The 19,949-nt window shown below is 37.7% G+C and overlaps 1 protein-coding gene across 1 annotated transcript in view; it reads right to left on the bottom strand.

The window, feature by feature from the left end:
- Positions 1 to 19,949, bottom strand: part of LOC142338076 (uncharacterized) — a 200,544-nt gene that overhangs the window by 25,321 nt on the left and 155,274 nt on the right. Inside the window, exons 18-21 of the mRNA XM_075387709.1 lie at positions 15,647 to 15,734; positions 15,174 to 15,361; positions 12,994 to 13,162; positions 12,541 to 12,708 (exon numbers count right to left, since the gene is read on the bottom strand). Coding sequence (XP_075243824.1) covers positions 12,541 to 12,708; positions 12,994 to 13,162; positions 15,174 to 15,361; positions 15,647 to 15,734 — 613 coding nt within the window. The remainder of the gene's footprint in view (positions 1 to 12,540; positions 12,709 to 12,993; positions 13,163 to 15,173; positions 15,362 to 15,646; positions 15,735 to 19,949) is intronic.

The raw sequence follows: 19,949 nt of genomic DNA, 5'->3' as shown, positions 1-19,949 counted from the left end.
GCATTGTGCTGTTTCCGTCCTCCTGCAGTCTTTTTCACGGCGTCCAGGTACCCCATCGGTATATTAGTTTCCTTTCTTGGTCCCTTCCTGAAGTCAGGCTTCACTGCTAGTACCACTGAAGCACTCTGTCCATTGCGCCTTTGTGCATTGCTCTCATGAAACTTCTACAGCCTTCTCCAACTGTAAAATCTATTGCTGGCATGAAGCTAACCTAATTGAGAAATCTTTCATGCCTCAGCGACAGACCGAAGCATTGATGAAGGTCTCTGAGACTGCTTTTTGGTCAGTCCAGCCAGCTGTGCCACCAAAGTCACAACTGTCGGGGTATGAGCCCTCTAAAATCTCTTGCAAAAAACTTCCAAGTTTTTGAGTCATCTCCAGTGCCTTCGTCTTGCACACAGTCATGTTTCGTTAGAATGACCGTTGTTTCCTCTAGAGTAACTTCCAGAAGGCACAACACAATGTTTCTCTAATCCTTGATCTCTACAACAGCCCCCTAACATGCATCCTTCCTCGATTTCTGTGCCTTCTTATTTCAGTTGCTTGCTCCTTTAAGCTAGGGCTCGGGCTCATCGAGTTGCTACTCGTTCGCCAAAAAATTGTAGAGCGCCTTCGCTTGCATCGCCACAAACCTAGTCCTCCAAACTGGGAAGTCCTGTGCCTTTCCCGTGTAGGTCAAAATCTTCAATGTTTGCTGATCCATTAAGATTTAAGCGAGCGAAAGAATTGCAAAACTAAGAAGCAGTAAAAGATTATGACAGCCAAAATATCAATTGCTTTTATTTTTTAATTCCTTTCAGTGACTTCAAAACTGTTAGTCCCATAACCAGTTCGGTTACAGCTGTTTGTACGCGGATAAAAAAGATAAAAAACTGTTCTAAAAAGTTATACAAAAGCAGTTAGAATTTCTCATCAATGAGAACACAATGATTTTTACAAAATTCAGAGATATCTGATTAATGGATCAAGGTGGTGACTTTATTTTGTGAGATAAAAAGGCTTTCAAAATATCGTACATATCACATTTTCAAGGAAAAAATAAATCCGACTAAAGTCAGACGAATTGCTCTTTAGCGACAAGCTTGCGGCATTTTAAATTAGGGTGTAGCTTAGAAAATTGTTACGGGTGCAAAAAATTCGACCTCACTTGGGTTTGAACAGCAACTTCCCAGATAGTAATCTTACATCTTAACGATGAAGTAAAATCGATCAAGCAAAAATTTTGAGAACATCCACGCACGCTTCCTTACCACCCCGCTGTCTTCGACAAAATCAATGCCAGGCTCGTCCGAAAGCATGCAATGAAGACTCATGGCAGTGCCGGGCCTTCAGGTCTCGATGCCGATGACTGGCGTAGACTACTTTCTGCTTTCGGGCAAACCTCCACGAATCTGTGCAAGCTTGTTGCCAAGTTTGCTAAGAGGCTGGCCACGTCCATAATACCACCGGATGATTTGATTACATACAATGGTTGTCGACTAGTGGCTCTGGATAAATGTCCAGGTGTGAGACCTATTGGTATTGGTGAAGTAATGCGTCGCATCACCGGACGCATAATCGTCGACTGCATCAGGCAAGATCTAACATCCCTCGGGTGGAAACATGCAACTGTGCCTGGGCCAGAAATGTGGCACAGAACATGCCATACATTCGCTTCGCCACAGTTTTGATGATCCCGAAAACGAAGCAATTCTTCTAATTGATGCCAAAAACGCTTTTAACGTGCTCAATAGACTAACAGCATTAGAGAACGTGAAAGCCTTATGCCCATCTTTGCATGTTGCCTTACAGAATTCCTATAGCCACCCGTCTCATCTCTACATCGGTAAGTCGACCATACTGTCTCAGGAAGGTACGACACAAGGCGATCCCCTTGCGATGGCAATGTATGGAATCGCAATCCTACCCCTAATAACAAGACTTCATAATGACTCTTTGACACAAAAATGGTATGCTGATGATGGTAGCGTCGTTGGTAAGCTAAAAGATATCAGGGTACTCTTCGACAAGCTCACTGAGCTTGGTCCCAAGTATGGATATCTTGTCAATGCTCCGAAGTGTCAGTTGATAATTAAGCCAGGAGGCGAGCGCCAAGCGTCAACTGTGTTTGCAGGCACAAATGTGGAAATCACGCAGGGCGCTCGAGTCCTGGGATCAGTTATCGGAAGCTCTGAGGCCAGTAAAAATTTCCTGAAAGATGCAGAAACTAAATACACAAAAAGTTTAGACAGACTTGGTCAATTTGCTCTCACCTCTCCCCAGAATGCCTATGCATGTTTGACGAAGGGGGTTCAACAGAAGTTGAGCTTCCTCTCGCGTACTACACCTTCCATGGACGGGTTTCTGGACAAGGTGGAGGAGCGGCTTGGCCGAGTCATACCGAACATCGTCGGCAAAGAAGTAATCCAAGAGGAAAGAGAACTTTTTTCTCTCCCTCTCAGAATGGGTGGGCTTAACATCGCCCTCCCACAAGATCTTCACAAAAATCTTGAGCAATCAGTTGAACTCTCAAGACCATTGGCGTCATTCAATAATATTCAACAATGTGAAGTAGAACAAACCAAGATCAGTCTCAGACAGAAAGCAGACAATCAACGTGAACTCATCTCGAAAAAATCCAGAATCGAAAACAATCTACCAGAAATGAAGTATACCATCCAGCTGGCCTCGGAGAAAGGAGCATCAAGCTGGCTTAACGCGCTTCCGTTGTCAAAACATGGTTTTGACCTCACGAAGACTGAGTTCCGTGATGGAATAGCACTTCGCTACACCTGGGAAGCGAAGAACACGCCAGCCATATGCCCATGCGGGAAAGAATTCAGCCTCACCCATGCCCTCCATTGCGCTAAAGGTGGTTATACGCACCTACGACACAACGAAATTAGAGATGTGTTTGCAAACCTGATGGATGACGTTTGCCACGATGTACAGATAGAGCCAAAACTTCAGTCGCTCGATGGAGAAATCTTCTCGAGTAATTCCACCACCACTGATGATGACGCTCGACTGGACATCAAGGCAAACGGTCTGTGGGGCTCCCGCTTTAATCGCACTTTCTTCGATGTGAAGATTTTCAACCCTCATGCGAAGAGCTGCCCTAAGACCATAAAAGATGCATACAAATATCACGAGAGCATCAAGCGAAATAAGTACGAAGAGCGAATCCGCGAAACCGAACACAGCAGCTTCAATGCACTGGTTTTTGCTTGTTCGGGTGGTGCAGGTCCATCAGCATCGCGCGTTATGAAACAACTCGCAACCAAGATCAGCGAAAAACGCGGAGAGCCGTACGCCGACACTATAAGCTACATCCGAACGAAAATCAGCTTCGCACTTCTGAGGAGCTGCGTTCTCTGCTTGAGGGGATGTCGTGCCCTCAAGCCTCGTGTTCTCAGTGAGACTTCGATTAGCGCCGTCGTGGAGGAGGGAAGGCTGCACTGAGTGTTTGGCTGCTTATCCTTTTCCATTTGCTTATTCCTTGATGTTCCATTTTTATTTTAATCCTTCCATTCTATTTCCCTATGTGTGCTATATATATATAGGTGCTTTCCTCTCCACTTGTTATTTATTTTTGTGACTGGGCCGTCTTTACACTGTCTGGAGGGGAACAGCTTGGAGTGCAGCATCCGGCTACTAAGTGCTACTCATCATGCCCTATTTCTCGACCTACATCCATCGATGCCGGATGGTGTACACGGCCCTCTATTGTTTTTTTTTGTTTTTTTTAAAAAGAAAAAAAAATAAAAGCAAACACACCTTTACAATAATTGCCTCAAAACTAGTTGAGAGCAATTAAAAATCAAGATATGAATCTAATCAAAGCACCATGATTTATAGTGGGAATCCTATGTGAGACCAAACATGGTTAGCTTAATCAACCATATCGGAATTAAATCTATACCTGGAGTTACCCTGACTAAATATTCAATTAAAGGTAGGTCTGGGAGGGTTACACAGCTAAACAAAGCCGTCAGATTGCCGGAAAATAGCCGCCATTGACGCCCTTGATGCACTTCGGGATTGAGAGTCAAAAAGTCAAAAAAAATTGAGAGAAAAAAGATTTTTCAGAGTCAAAAAGTCTTCTAATTCGGCGTGCAGATTCGGCTGAATTCTAAAACCACTTAATTCAGCTTCCAAACTGAAAGCTAATAAGCTGAATACCAAGGTCAGCTACCAAACACTAATGAACTTTAATAACCTAAATCTCAATGACTTAATGACCGGGCTTTATCGGTTTATCCCGTCGCTTTTGATTTTGCTCTTTTGACCTTGATTGTATTCACTATCTTGCGTAATTCAATACATGAAAAATTTTGAACCATTTCCAGTGCCTTCGTCTTGCACACAGTCATGTTTCGTCAGAATGACAGTTGTTGCCTCTAGAGTAACTTCCAGACGGCACAACACAATTTTTCTCTTAACCTTGATCTCTACAACAGCCCTCTGACATGCATCCTTTCTCGATTTCTGTGTCTTCTTATTTCAGTTGCTTGCTCCTTTGAGCTAGGGCTGGGGCTCAGAGAGTTGCTCCTCGTTCTCCAAAAATTTGTAGAGCGCCTTCGCTTGCATCGCCACAAACCTAGTCCTCCAAACTGGGAAGTCCTGTGCCTTTCCCGTGTAGGTCAAAATCTTCACTGTTTGCTGATCCATTAAAATGTAAGCGAGCTAAAGAATTGCAAAAATAAAAAGCAGTAAAAGATTATGACAGCCAAAAAACCAATTGCTTTTGTTTTTTAATTCCTTTCAGTCACTTCAAAACTGTTAGTCCCATAAGCAGTTCGGTTACAGCTGTTTGTACGCGGATAAAAAAGATAAAAAACTGTTCTAAAAAGTTATACAAAAGCAGTTAGAATTTCTCATCAATGAGAACACAATGATTTTTACAAAATTCAGAGATATCTGATTAATGGATCAAGGTGGTGACTTTATTTTGTGAGATAAAAAGGCTTTCAAAATATCGTACATATCACATTTTCAAGGAAAAAATAAATCCGACTAAAGTCGGACGAATTGCTCTTTAGCGACAAGCTTGCGGCATTTTAAATTAGGGTGTAGCTTAGAAAATTGTTACGGGTGCAAAAAATCCGACCTCACTTGGGTTTGAACAGCAACTTCCCGGATAGTAATCTTACATCTTAACGATGAAGTAAAATCGATCAAGCAAAAATTTTGCATAAAAGCAAACACACCTTTACAATAATTGCCTCAAAACTAGTTGAGAGCAATTAAAAATCAAGATATGAATCTAATCAAAGCACCATGATTTATAGTGGGAACCCTAAGTGAGACCAAACATGGTTAAATTAATAAATCATACCGGAATTAGATCTATACCTGGAGTTACCCTGACTAAATATTCAATTAAAGATAGGTCTGGGAGGGTTACACAGCTAAACATAGCCGGCAGATTGCCGGAAAATAGCCGCCCTTGACGCGCTTGATGCACTTCGGGATTGAAACGGAAAACGAAAAAAAAGAGAAATTGACCAATCTCTTTTCTAATTTTTTCACTGTCAAAAAGTGTTCTAATTCGGCGTGCGGATTCGGCTGAATTCTAAAACTACTTAATTCAGCTTCCAAACTGAAAGCTAATAAGCTGAATACCAAGGTCAGCTACCAAACACTAATGAACTTTAATCACCTAAATCTCAATGACTTAATGACCGGGCTTTATCGGTCTATCCCGTCGCTTTTGACTTTGCTCTTTTGACCCTGATTGTATTCACTATCTTGCGTAATTCAATACATGAAAGTTTTTGAACCATCTCCAGTGCCTTGGTCTTGCACACAGTCATGTTTCGTCAGAATGACCGTTATTGCCTCTAGAGTAACTTCCAGACGGCACAACACAATGTTTCTCTTACCCTTGATCTCTACAACAGCCCTCTAACATGCATCTTTCCTCGATTTCTGTGCCTTCTTATTTCAGTTGCTTGCTCCTTTGAGCTAGGGCTCGGGCTCAGCGAGTTGCCCCTTGTTCGCCAAAAATTTGTAGATCGCCTTCGTTTGCATCGCCACAAACCTAGTCCTCCAAACTGGGAAGTCCTGTGCGTTTCCCGTGTAGGTCAAAATCTTCACTGTTTGCTGATCCATTAAAAAGTAAGCGAGCGAAAGAATTGCAAAAAGAAAAAGCAGTAAAAGATTATGAGAGCCAAAAAAGCAATTGCTTTTGTTTTTTAATTCCTTTCAGTCACTTCAAAACTATTAGTCCCATAAACAATTCGGTTACAGCTGTTTGTACGCGGATAAAAAAGATAAAAAACTTTTCTAAAAATTTATACAAAAGCAGTTAGAATTTCTCATTAATGAGAACACAATGATTTTTACAAAATTAAGAGATATCTGATTAATGGATCAAGATTGTGACTTTAATTTGTGAGATAAAAAGGCTTTCAAAATATCGTACATATCACATTTTCAAGGAAAAACAAAATCCGACTAAAGTCGGAAGAATTGCTCTTTAGCGACAGGCCTGCAGCATTTTAAATTAGGGTGTAGCTAAGAAAATTGTTACGAGTGCAAAAAATCCGACCTCACTTGGGTTTGAACAGCAACTTCCCGGATAGTAATCTTACATCTTAACGATGAAGTAAAATCGATAAAGTAAAAATTTTGCATAAAAGCAAACACACCTTTACAATAATTGCCTCAAAACTAATTGAGAGCAATTAAAAATCAAGCTGGGAATATAATCAAAGCACCATGATTTATAGTGGGAATTCTAAGTGAGACCAAACATGGTTAGCTTAATCAACCATACCGGAATTAAATCTATACCTGGAGTTACCCTGACTATATATTCAATTAAAGATAGGTTTGGGAGGGTTACACAGCTAAACATAGCCGGCATATTGCCGGAAAAGAGCCGCCGTTGACGCGCTTTATGCGATTCGGGATTGAAACGGAAAACGAAAAAAAGAAGAGAAATTGACCAAAATCTTTTCTAATTTTTTCAGTGTCAAAAAGTGTTCTAATTCGGCGTGCAGATTCGGCTAAATTCTAAAACTACTTAATTCAGCTTACAAACTGAAAGCTAATAAGCTGAATACCAAGGTCAGCTACAAAACACTAATGAACTTTAATAACCTAAATCTCAATGACTTAATGACCGGGCTTTATCGGTTTATCCCGTCTCTTTTGATTTTGCTCTTTTGACCTTGATTGTATTCACTATCTTGCATAATTCAATACATGAAAGTTTTTGAACCATCTCCAGTGCCTTCGTCTTGCACACAGTCATGTTTCGTCAGAATGACCGTTGTTGCCTCTGGAGTAACCTCCAGACGGCACAACACAATGTTTCTCTCATCCTTGATCTCTACAACAGCCCTCTAACATGCATCCTTCCTCGATTTCTGTGCCTTCTTATTTCAGTTGATTGCTCCTTTGAGCTAGGGCTCGGGCTCAGCGAGTTACTCCTCGTTCGCCAAAAATTTGTAGAGCGCCTTCGCTTGCATCGCCACAAACCTAGTCCTCCAAACTGGGAAGTCCTGTGCCTTTCCTGTGTAGGTCAAAATCTACTCTGTTTGCTGATCCATTAAAATGTACGCGAGCAAAAGAAATGCAAAAATAAAAAGCAGTAAAAGATTATGACAGCCAAAAAACCAATTGCTTTTGTTTTTTTAATTCCTTTCAGTGACTTCAAAACTGTTACTCCCATAACCAGTTCGGTTACAGCTTTTTGTACGCGGATAAAAAAGATAAAAAACTTTTCTAAAAAGTTATACAAAAGCAGTTAGAATTTCTCATCAATGAGAACACAATGATTTTTACAAAATTCAGAGATATCTGATTAATGGATCAAGATGGTGACTTTAATCTGTGAGATAAAAAGGCTTTCAAAAGATCGTACATATCACATTTTCAAGGAAAAACAAAATCCGACTAAAGTCGGACGAATTGCTCTTTAGCGACAGGCCTGCGGCATTTTAAATTAGGGTGTAGCTTAGAAGATTGTTACGGGTGCAAAAAATCCGACCTCACTTGGGTTTGAACAGCAACATCCCGGATACCAATCTTACATCTTAACGATGAAATAAAATCGATCAAGTAAACATTTTGCATAAAAGCAAACACACCTTTACAATAATTGCCTCAAAATTAGATGAGAGCAATTAAAAATCAAGCTGGGAATATAATCAAAGCACTATGATTTATAGTGGGAATCCTAAGTGAGACCAAACATGGTTAGCTTAATCAAACATATCGGAATTAAATCTATACCTGGAGTTACCCTGACTAAAAATTCAATTAAAGATAGGTCTGGGAGGGTTACACAGCTAAACATAGCCGGCAGATTGCCGAAAAATAGCCGCCGTTGACGCGCTTGATGCGATTCGGGATTGAAACGGAAAACGAAAAAAAGAAGAGAAATTGACCAATTTCTTTTCTAATTTTTTCAGTGTCAAAAATTCTAAAACTACTTAATTCAGCTTCCAAACTGAAAGCTAATAAGCTGAATACCAAGGTCAGCTAACAAATACTAATGAACTTTATTAACCTAAATCTCAATGACTTAATGACCGGGCTTTATCGGTTTATCCCGTCTCTTTTGATTTTGCTCTTTTGACCTTGATTGTATTCACTATCTTGCGTAATTCAATACATGAAAGAACTTAAAATCCATTCAGCTGAAACAGTGAGTGAGTCAGAACTCAAACGTGAAAGTCGTGACTTATGTAAAACGAAAAATGTGATAAAGGTAATGCCAATTAAACATATCCGACTAACGTCGGGCGAATTGCTCTCAAACGACCGGTGAGCGGTTGTTCTCAGGGCGCTACCTCTTTATCCCGTTTCTGAAGACAAAAGTCAACTGGGTCAGACGAAAAATCGGCCAAGCGAAAAATTGCATAAAAGACAAACAGGATAAATAAATTGGAAAGCAATTAACAATGGTTTCCTAAGTGCCTGTTAGATCATTTATGATAAAAAAACATTTCAACTATAACTCATTGATAATGAGAATCAGAGATGATGACATTACGCCACATAACAGCAGCTGAAGTGCGGCATCAACAAAGAGAGAGAGAGAGAGAGAGAGAGAAAGAGAGATAAAACATGAACGAGAAAGAGAAGGAACGGAACCCTAACCGGAAGAGACAGGAATATCTTCCATGATTGGATTCTACACTGCAACTTCTAGTTTTCTAACCTTGTTAATAATTAAATCATATAGAAAAAAACTGAAAAACGCAAAATTAAAAAAGTTTTCAACTTCGTAATAAAAAGTTCAAAATCATTTTTTGTCTCGAAAGTTCTGTCAAATAACCCATCTCCGAGAATTGAAAAATTTCGTTGGCCAGTAATGGTCGTTAAACTCAGTAAAGGACAAAATGAAAAAAATTGAAAATTGCAATCTTTAAAAAAATCTTGCTTAAATTCCAGACATTAATATCTTAAGAACAATTTCATTGTCTCAAGAAACTTTCCGGTATCCCTGTTTCAAGCCTGATATCATTTCACAGGCTCATGAAGATCCATACAATTGGAACAAAAAAATTGTCCAAAATTGTGAAAAATTTAAATTTTATCCAGATTACTAAAACTGGAGTGAAAAATGTTAATTACCATCCCATTAACTCTAGAAACTATGCAGCAGCTTATTATCAAACCTTGGAGGAGGTCCCAGCGCCTCTGTTGCCGGAGAAAGTTCAAAAAAATGAAAAAAAATTGCAAAAATTTTAAAAATTGCTTATATTCGTGATATTAGAATCTTGAAGAACATTCGATTACATCTATAATTAATGCAGTAACATATTAACACCAAAAAGACGATTTGTGGCCCTTGAGTCTAGAGAAACCTTAAAAATGGCAAAAAATTTCAAAAACCTTTAAAATTTCAAATTTTAATTTAAAAATTGCTAAAACTTGTGATATAAAAAAGTTGGCAATTAATCCTTCACCAACAAAAATTTTCCAGTTAATTATTATCAAATTCTAAGGCTCAAAAAAATCTGAATAATGACAACGAAAGTCAAAAACACATTCATTTCATCTAGAAAATATTCAGTAAACTCTTTTCAAACCCTAGAGGAGCCTCCCTGGCTCTTAAGGCTGAAAAATATAAACAAAAAATTTCAAAAAAAAACTTGAAAAAAGCAAGTTTTATAAAAAAAAATGCTAAATTTGTCACATTAAAAAGTTCAAAAACTGTTCCATGGCCACTAAAAAATTTTCAGTAACTTATTATCAAACCCCTTAAGATTTTTTCAGGCCCCTGGGTCTGGAAAGACCTGAAAAAGGGAAAAAATGTCAAAAATTTTGAAAAAATTGCACGATTTGTCAAAAAATTGCTAAAATTCGTAAATTTAAAATGTCGAAACATTTCCATTACCACTAGAAACAATTCAGTAACTTATTATCAAACCCTAGAGGAGGTTCTTTGACGCTTAGGAATGGCAAATAACAAAAAAGGTCAAAAATTTTCAAAAAGCTTGAAAAAAATTGTATAAATTAGTTGAAAAATATTATAAATTTGCATTTTTAGCAAGCGGTTGTTCGTCAGTAGCTAGCATCGGGAGGGGAGAGGGTGCACCGGGGGTTGATTGGGGGCAACACTAGGGGTGGGGGGCCCAAGCGCGGTGGGCGGGGGTTGGGGCAATAGGGGGGTCAACAGTGGTGGTGTCTTCAACCTCTAAGAACCGCCCTTCACACCATAAGTATAGGTATAAGTCTCCAAAACAGTTTGAGCTGAAAGGCTCTAAGAGCACGTAATGCCCGCTGGGCGCTACCTGTTTATCCCGTTTTTGAGGACGAAAAGTCAAAAGCGTCAGACAAAAAATCGGTCAAGCGAAAAATCGCATTAAAAAAAGACCGACAGGCCTAATATAATTGCTACAAACTTCGTTTGAGAGCAATTAAAACCATAGCTGGCAGATTGCCAGAAAAAAGCCGCAATACCTTCGTAGATCTTCAATCTCAAAAAGATAGTAAAAAAGACAAAAATAAATATTTCATTAAATGGTGAGACGTTATATTTTGATTATGAATGTGTGTAACTTATTGCTGCTTCTATTAGCTGCTCTTAAATAACCTTCAATTAGAGTGACATACATTCACTGGACCTTATCTCTTTGAACTAAATTTAAAAAGTCAATTTTGTGAGGAAATCATTTTTGTGAGAGAGCTAAGTCACGCGTGATCAAAAATTTAATCACGCGAATGAACAAAAAAACTAGCTCCAATAAGACTGAAAAATGACGTCACGCTTGCAATCCTGTTGAAATTGCGTGACAGATTGGACAAAAAGTGGCCGTGACGTCATATGGTAGTAACAAAAATCTTGACGAGGAAATAAAAAAAAACAGCAGGAAAAATCCTGACGTACAATTCAAAGAATATTAATTGACTCAACAAAAAATTAGACCTAGAACAGACTATGAAAGAATTGGGAAAACCATTTCTTAAAAAATCAGATACAAAAAACAAAAAAAAACAGAAAATCAATGTCAAAATATCGCTAGCGAGAAAAAACCCCTATCGAGAAATGTAAAATTGATTATAACAAAATACTATGCCCAGAATGGACTATTTATGAATTGGGAAAACCATTTAGAAAAAAACAGTAAAAACCAAAGTGAAATTTCCGCTTGTGAAGAAAAAAACCACTAGCGAGAAACCGAATCTTTGTTCAAACACCCTTTTCTCACTCTACGTTAAAATTTGAGCAAAAATGTTTCACGCCGCAAAACCACTCGCTTTTTCGCTCCACTTCCTGTTTCGGCGTGACCAAAATCACAACTCCAATTTGACTTCAAAAATCACGAAAATGTGTGAACAGATCTTAAAAAATTAAAAGACAGCGCGCCCCAATACAATTCAAACTCTTTGAATTGTAAAAACTCTTTGAATTGTAAAACACCAAGAGGAGGTCAATAATAGCCCCAGATATCGCTGTGCAGCTATTAAAAAGGAGACCTCCTAAATAACAGCTGTTTGAGAGGCTGACGGCGGCTATTACACATAACCAACTAACGTCGGACAACTTGCTCTCGAACGACAGGCGGGGCAATTTAATTCAAGGAAATTCTTATTTATGGTTGCAAAAACATCCGATCAGCGAGGGATTCCAACCCCTGACCTCCGGAGCCTTCAACAGAAGCATTTGCTATCAGGCCCTTGTAATTTTGCTATGCTGCAAACGCTTTTATTTTAGCAAAACCTTCACTTTGGAATGAAAACAATTGAGCTAACCCAAAAATGAAGTCAAGCTCAGAAATGTCACTTGAGAAGTCAAAGAATGTTCGACAAGAAAAGCGCAAAAACAGTCAAGCAAAAATTTTGAATAATGCACGTTTAAAATAATGGCTTCAAACTTTGTTCGCGAACAATTAATAACCTACAGCTATTCATAATTATCTAAAACACAGCGCTTGAACAAGATACTGATCTCAGCTAACCTTAGCTTGGTTCATTTCAATAACTTTGTTACTTTGAACCAATTAGGCCTGACATTATCTCCGGCACTTAAACTTTACAATTTCTGAAAGTTTAAGTTAAGTTTCCAACTCGATTTCTAACAGAGAATAATCAGCTCACTTAGAATGGCGACCACTTCATCATTGTCTCCGAGTATCTCAATGGATCCCCTTCCAATGAAGTAGAGGTTGTCCAGCCTGTCCCCCTGGAATATAAGACTGTCTCCCGGAGGAATGTACGTCGTCTCAAACTTCAGAGCCAGTGCACGTTTGCATCCCAGAGACGCGTCTGAAAACAAAAGCGGAATATCAATCTTCATAGTGCGCACGAAAATTACGACAGATTGTTTTTTTAATTCGTTTCTTAAGCTCAAATTTTTTAGTCTTAAAAACTTCTGCGTAACATATCTGGCTCAAATACATAGATTAGCCACTGAATCGCTGATTTCTTTACAATTACGTCTTCAAGGTTAACTTAATTCAACAGTTATTAGCTAATTATAATCGAAAAATTTACGCTCCCGTTTCTTAGTTTGACTGGGAGCGGATGGCGGAGAATTGTTGACTGGCGGACCTGTGAATACATTGGATCTGCTAAGAAGGACGTTGTTCAGATGCAGTCGAATGTCAGCCTGGAGACACTCTGGAAATGTTAGCAGCACCTGTAAACAATACAAATGTCCCCGAATGATGATAGGATCTACATATCTAGATTGTCTGCCAAAATAAGAACTTACTATGCACTTAAAAATGAGATTCTGTTTCATAAATTTTCATCAGTTAACAGATCTTCCATTTGTGGCTCTCAGCTGTGATACTGTCCCTCTCCTGATATCTTAGTCAAAAGATGCCAATTCAGTTCCAATCCACGCATCAAAATTTTGCTCAACTTTTTACACACACGCGCACACACACACACACACACACACACACACACATAAACACACACACACACACACACACACACACACACACACACACACACACACACTCACACACACACACACACACACGCACACACACACACACACGCGCGCGCACACACACACACACAAACACACACGCACACACACACAAACACACACATACATACATACACACACACACACATACACACACACACACACACACACACACACACACACAGCGGTCCCAGTTAAAAATGATCGCTTAAGAAGAAACAATGAATACTTTAACTCGTTCGATTGGAAATCGAGATTTGACTGAAACCAAAAATGCCGAATATGATTGCAATTGCAACAACAACGAGCTCGCAGCTGAAAAAATGCACAGGAAAGAAGGAGAGGACATAATTATGCATTTAAGGATTTTTTAAGTGGGAAAAACTTCTAAATTGGTTCGCAGTTTTATTGATTTGATAAACAAGGTGAATTCAGCCTCTAAGCAGGCGGATAATTAGCTTAATACCAATACCAGTTAGCAGTGTACACTACCAAATTCTGAAAACTTAACGCACTATGTCAATTCTTTAAGTCTTGGCGATCTGTTGAAGACAAGTAGCTAAAAAGCTAAGGCCAATGACTTTACACGTGAAGAATATTATAATATTCTTTACAAGGCGAACAGACAAAAAGGTCCCAAATAGAAAAAACATAGCTGGCAAATTGCCAGAAAATAACCGCAAAAGCTTCATAGATCTGTAGTCTCAAAAAGAAGGTAAAAAAGACAGACCAAAAAAGATACTTATTCTTTTCATTAAGGGCTGAGATGTTATTTTGATTAAGAATCCGTATTAGCAGTATTAAGAACTTACTGCTGTTTCTATTAGCTGCTCTTAAAAAACCTTCATTTAGAGTGACAAGCATTCATTTGACCTTATCTCTAGCGAGAAAGCGAATTTTTGTTCAAACACCCTTTTCTCACTCTACGTTAAAATTTGAGCAAAAACGTTTCACGCCGCAAAACCACTCGCTTTTTCGCTCCACTTCCTGTTTCGGCGTGACCAAAATCACAACTCCAATTTGACTTCAAAAATCACGAAAATGTGTGAACAGATCTTAAAAAATTAGAAGACAGCGCGCCCCAATACAATTCAAACTCTTTGAATTGTAAAAACTCTTTGAATTGTAAAACACCAAGAGGAGGCCAATAATAGCCCCAGATATCGCTGTGCAGCTATTAAAAAAGGAGACCTCCTAAATAACAGCTGTTTGAGAGGCTGACGGCGGCTATTACACATAACCAACTAACATCGGACAACTTGCTCTCGAACGACAGGCGGGGCAATTTAATTCAAGGAAATTCTTATTTATGGTTGCAAAAACATCCGACCAGTGAGGGATTCCAACCCCTGACCTCCGGAACCTTCAACAGAAGCATTTGCTATCAGGCCCTTGTAATTTTGCTATGCTGCAAACGCTTTTATTTTAGCAAAACCTTCACTTTGGAATGAAAACAATTGAGCTAACCCAAAAATGAAGTCAAGCTCAGAAATGTCACTTGAGAAGTCAAAGAATGTTCGACAAGAAAAGCGCAAAAACAGTCAAGCAAAAATTTTGAATAATGCACGTTTCAAATACTGGCTTCAAACTTCGTTCGCGAACAATTAATAACCTACAGCTATTCATAATTATCTAAAACACAGCGCTTGAACAAGATACTGATCTCAGCTAACCTTAGCTTGGTTCATTTCAATAACTTTGTTACTTTGAACCAATTAGGCCTGACATTATCTCCGGCACTTAAACTTTACAATTTCTGAAAGTTTAAGTTAAGTTTCCAACTCGATTTCTAACAGAGAATAATCAGCTCACTTAGAATGGCGACCACTTCATCATTGTCTCCGAGTATCTCAATGGATCCCCTTCCAATGAAGTAGAGGTTGTCCAGCCTGTCCCCCTGGAATATAAGACTGTCTCCCGGAGGAATGTACGTTGTCTCAAACTTCAGAGCCAGTGCACGTTTGCATCCCAGAGACGCGTCTGAAAACAAAAGCGGAATATCAATCTTCATAGTGCGCACGAAAATTACGACAGATTGTTTTTTTAATTCGTTTCTTAAGCTCAAATTTTTTAGTCTTAAAAACTTCTGCGTAACATATCTGGCTCGAATACATAGATTAGCCACTGAATCGCTGATTTCTTTACAATTACGTCTTCAAGGTTAACTTAATTCAACAGTTATTAGCTAATTATAATCGAAAAATTTACGCTCCCGTTTCTTAGTTTGACTGGGAGCGGATGGCGGAGAATTGTTGACTGGCGGACCTGTGAATACATTGGATCTGCTAAGAAGGACGTTGTTCAGATGCAGTCGAATGTCAGCCTGGAGACACTCTGGAAATGTTAGCAGCACCTGTAAACAATACAAATGTCCCCGAATGATGATAGGATCTACATATCTAGATTGTCTGCCAAAATAAGAACTTACTATGCACTTAAAAATGAGATTTTGTTTCATAAATTTTCATCAGTTAACAGATCTTCCATTTGTGGCTCTCAGCTGTGATACTGTCCCTGTCCTGATATCTTAGTCAAAAGATGCCAATTCAGTTCCAATCCACGCATCAAAATTTTGCTCAACTTTTTACACACACGCACACACACACACACACACATACACACACACACGCACACACACACACACACACAAACACACACGCACACACACAAACACACACATACATACATACACACACACACATACACACAGCGGTCCCAGTTAAAAATGATCGCTTAAGAAGAAACAATGAATACTTTAACTCGTTCGATTGGAAATCGAGATTTGACTGAAACCAAAAATGCCGAATATGATGGCAATTGCAACAACAACAAGCTCGCAGCTGAAAAAATGCACAGGAAAGAAGGAGAGGACATAACTATGCATTTAAGGATTTTTTAAGTGGGAAAAACTTCTAAATTGGTTCGCAGTTTTATTGATTTGATAAACAAGGTGAATTCAGCCTCTAAGCAGGCGGATAATTAGCTTAATACCAATACCAGTTAGCAGTGTACACTACCAAATTCTGAAAACTTAACGCACTATGTCAATTCTTTAAGTCTTGGCGATCTGTTGAAGACAAGTAGCTAAAAAGCTATGGCCAATGACTTTACACGTGAAGAATATTATAATATTCTTTACAAGGCGAACAGACAAAAAGGTCCCAAAAAGAAAAAACATAGCTGGCAAATTGCCAGAAAATAGCCGCAAAAGCTTCATAGATCTGTAGTCTCAAAAAGAAGGTAAAAAAGACAGACCAAAAAAGATACTTATTCTTTTCATTAAGGGCTGAGATGTTATTTTGATTAAGAATCCGTATCAGCAGTATTAAGAACTTACTGCTGTTTCTATTAGCTGCTCTTAAAAAACCTTCATTTAGAGTGACAAGCATTCATTTGACCTTATCTCTTTCAATTAAAGTAAATAAAAGTCAATTTCAGAGTGAGGATTTCATTTTTGAGAGTGAGGTAAGTCAAGTGTGACCAAAAATTTAATCACGCGAATGAACAAAAAACTCGCTCCACTAAGAACGCAAACTGACATCACGCACGCACTTCAGTTAAAATTGCATGAACGAATGAACAAAAAGCAGATTTCAAGTGGTTGGGACGTCATATGGTCGTAACAAAAGTTTGACGAAATAAATAAACATAAAAGGACAAGTCCTGACACACAATTCAAAGAGTTTTCATTTACTAAACAGAAAACTAGACCAAGAACGGACTATGAATGGATTGGGAAAACCATTTCGAAAAAAATCCGATCCAAAAAATCGAAAACACTGTAAAAATCAAAGTGAAATTGCCGCATGTGAACAAAAAACCACTAGCGCTAAAGCGAATTTTTGTTCAAACACCATTCTCTCACTCTACTTTAAATTTAGAGCAAAAAAATTTCACGCCGCAAAACCACTCGCTTTTTCGCTCCACTTCCTCTTTCGGCGTGACCAAAATCACTACTCAAATTTGCCTTCAAAAATCATGAAAATTTGTGAACAGATCTTAAAAAAAACATAGCCGGAACAATTCCGGAAGCGACTCGAAGCGTTAGAAATCCACTAACAAAACCGTAATTGCAACGGAAGCCACTACCTTTTGTATTGAACCATTAACTCACTACCTCCCCAGGCCTGCTCTAAAAATTGGTAAAACTTAAACAACGGTTAACAAGTGAAACAAAATGCAGCAAAATTTTATATTACTGAAAACGTTTGATAACGTTAAAAATCCAAAATAATTAAGGTGGTCAAAAACCTGATAGTCTGAAAAAGCTGACAAGGTTGTCAATAGTCATCAAATAATTCATGATTCTAATCTGAAAAAGATCGCGAAAGCAAACGGCAGATAATAATCTTAGTAACTAAGTTAAATCTTTTCAAAAAAAATGCTCAATTTTAAGAATCAGAAAACACCTATAAATACACATCTAATCACTTCAATTAAGACAAAAAACAGCACACATCTGTTCCCTCTTGTACATAAACTAGACAACATGATTTCATACTATATCAAAAATAAAATTGATCATCGAAAAGACATAAGCAGCAGAACATTCAAAGACAAAAAATCGTTTTAATTAATACCTAGGCCGGAAGAAAGTAGTAATTAGTCATAAGCGAAATATTGGAAAAAACTTGCTAGCAAACTCTCAGTACTGCCTTATGTTGAATGAAATCAATTGCTAACCAAAGAAATGACGAAAATCTAAGAAAACTTTTTCAGTTGTAAAAAATGAATGATTTTAGCTTTTTCTTAGATTTTCGTCAACTGAAAAAATCAATATACCGAAAATAAATGTAGGTGGCAGGACAAAGCTAGAATTATACTAACTAGAATGTAAAAATGGGCACAATGTAAGGAACATCGTAACAAAGACATTCTTGATTTTTGAAAGTTGAAAATCAATTTAAAAAATTCAAGAAAAACGAATACATTTCAATGTTCAGCATTTAAGACATAGAAAAGTTAACTAGACATCCGATACAAAGATCTATCCTCCTGAAGAGAACAAAAAATAGGAAAAAGCAGAATTCATAAATGCGAAACACTGAAACATTTTGCAAAAAAATGGTCAAAGAACTTTTAAGTTAAGACTGCATTTATGAAAAAGTTTTAACTGTTTTTTCAAAACTTAACTCCAAAAAATGATTGAATTTTTATTGAAACGAAATTAAAGTCCATCATGTTGCACAAAAAGACTATTTCTAGAAATAAAAACTAAAATACAAAGAAAAAAACTGAAAAATCGGAAAAAATCTACCAAAATCGGATTCTCATGTACAATTTTATTAAACAAAATTACATCGAGGTAGAAAGAGACGTTGAGTATATGAATTATCAAAAAAAAAGTTGCCATATCTGATTTTTGACAAAGAGACGGTTAAAAGATCCAAAAATGAAGAAAATAATATAAAAAAAAAGCCAAAAATTAACTAAAAAATCAAGAATTGTGCCAATTTTCAACTTAAAATGCATTTTCTGCAAAAACACTGTGGTATCAATTTCCGAGGTTGACATTTCAATATATTATCGAATAAAATTTATTTCTACAAGAAACCAAATTAAAAGCAAAAAAACTGGGCCACTAAGACGAAAAAACGGCTAAAAACGGTCATCTATATGTGCAATTCAGTCAAAAACTACTTTTCAAAGTAAAAAAGTCATTCACTAAACGCAGCGCATGATAAAAAAAATTCTCTAGCTTAGCAAAAATCTTTTCACCAAGACAATTTTCTCACTTTCGCTTTTAGGTCAAAATGCCGCGTGAACAAATCTACTTCCTGTAAAAAAAACATAGCCGGAAGAACTCCGGAAGCGACTCGAAGCACCAAAACTTCACAAAAAGCTGAAGCCACTACCTTTTGTATTGAAACATTAACTCATTACCTCCCGGGGTCTGATCTAAAAATCGGTGAAATTTAAACCACTGTCACCAAGAGAAAGAAAATGCAGCAAAATTTTATTATTGAAAACGTATGGTAACGTTAAAAAAGTCTGAAATTTTTAGGATGGTAAAAAACTGATAGCCTGAAAAAGCTAACAGGGCCATCAATTGCCCTCAGATAATTAATGATTCTAATCTCAAAAAGATCGCGAAAGCATACAGCAGATAAAAACTTTTCGAAAAAGACAGGAAAGTCAAAATTATTCAAAAAAGAGTGCTCAAACTTAAGAATCAGAGAACCACTACAATTAGATTTCTAATCACGGCAATTAAGACAAAAATAATACATGATTCTTCCTTGTTGTATATATGCCAGACAACATGATTTCATACTAATTCAAAAGTTAAATTAATCAAAGAAAAACAAAAGCAACAGAATAATATTCGAAGGCAAAAAAAACAATACCAGGCCCGGAAGAAAATTGCAATGAATAGTAATAAGTAGAAATGTTTGAAAAGATTTTCTAGCAAACCCCCAGTACTGCCTTATTTTGAATTAAATCAATTGCAAACCGAAGAACCCAAGATCTAAGAAAAAGCTGAATTCATTCAATTTTTTAACAACTGCAAAAATCAATATAACGAATATAAAAGTAGGTGCCAGGACAAAACTAGAATGATACAAAC

This window comes from Convolutriloba macropyga, chromosome 4 (genome assembly GCF_964194025.1).
Source record: "Convolutriloba macropyga chromosome 4, txConMacr16.3, whole genome shotgun sequence".
Taxonomy (NCBI): domain Eukaryota; kingdom Metazoa; phylum Xenacoelomorpha; order Acoela; family Convolutidae; genus Convolutriloba; species Convolutriloba macropyga.
This window is presented reverse-complemented; position numbering and strand designations above follow the sequence as displayed.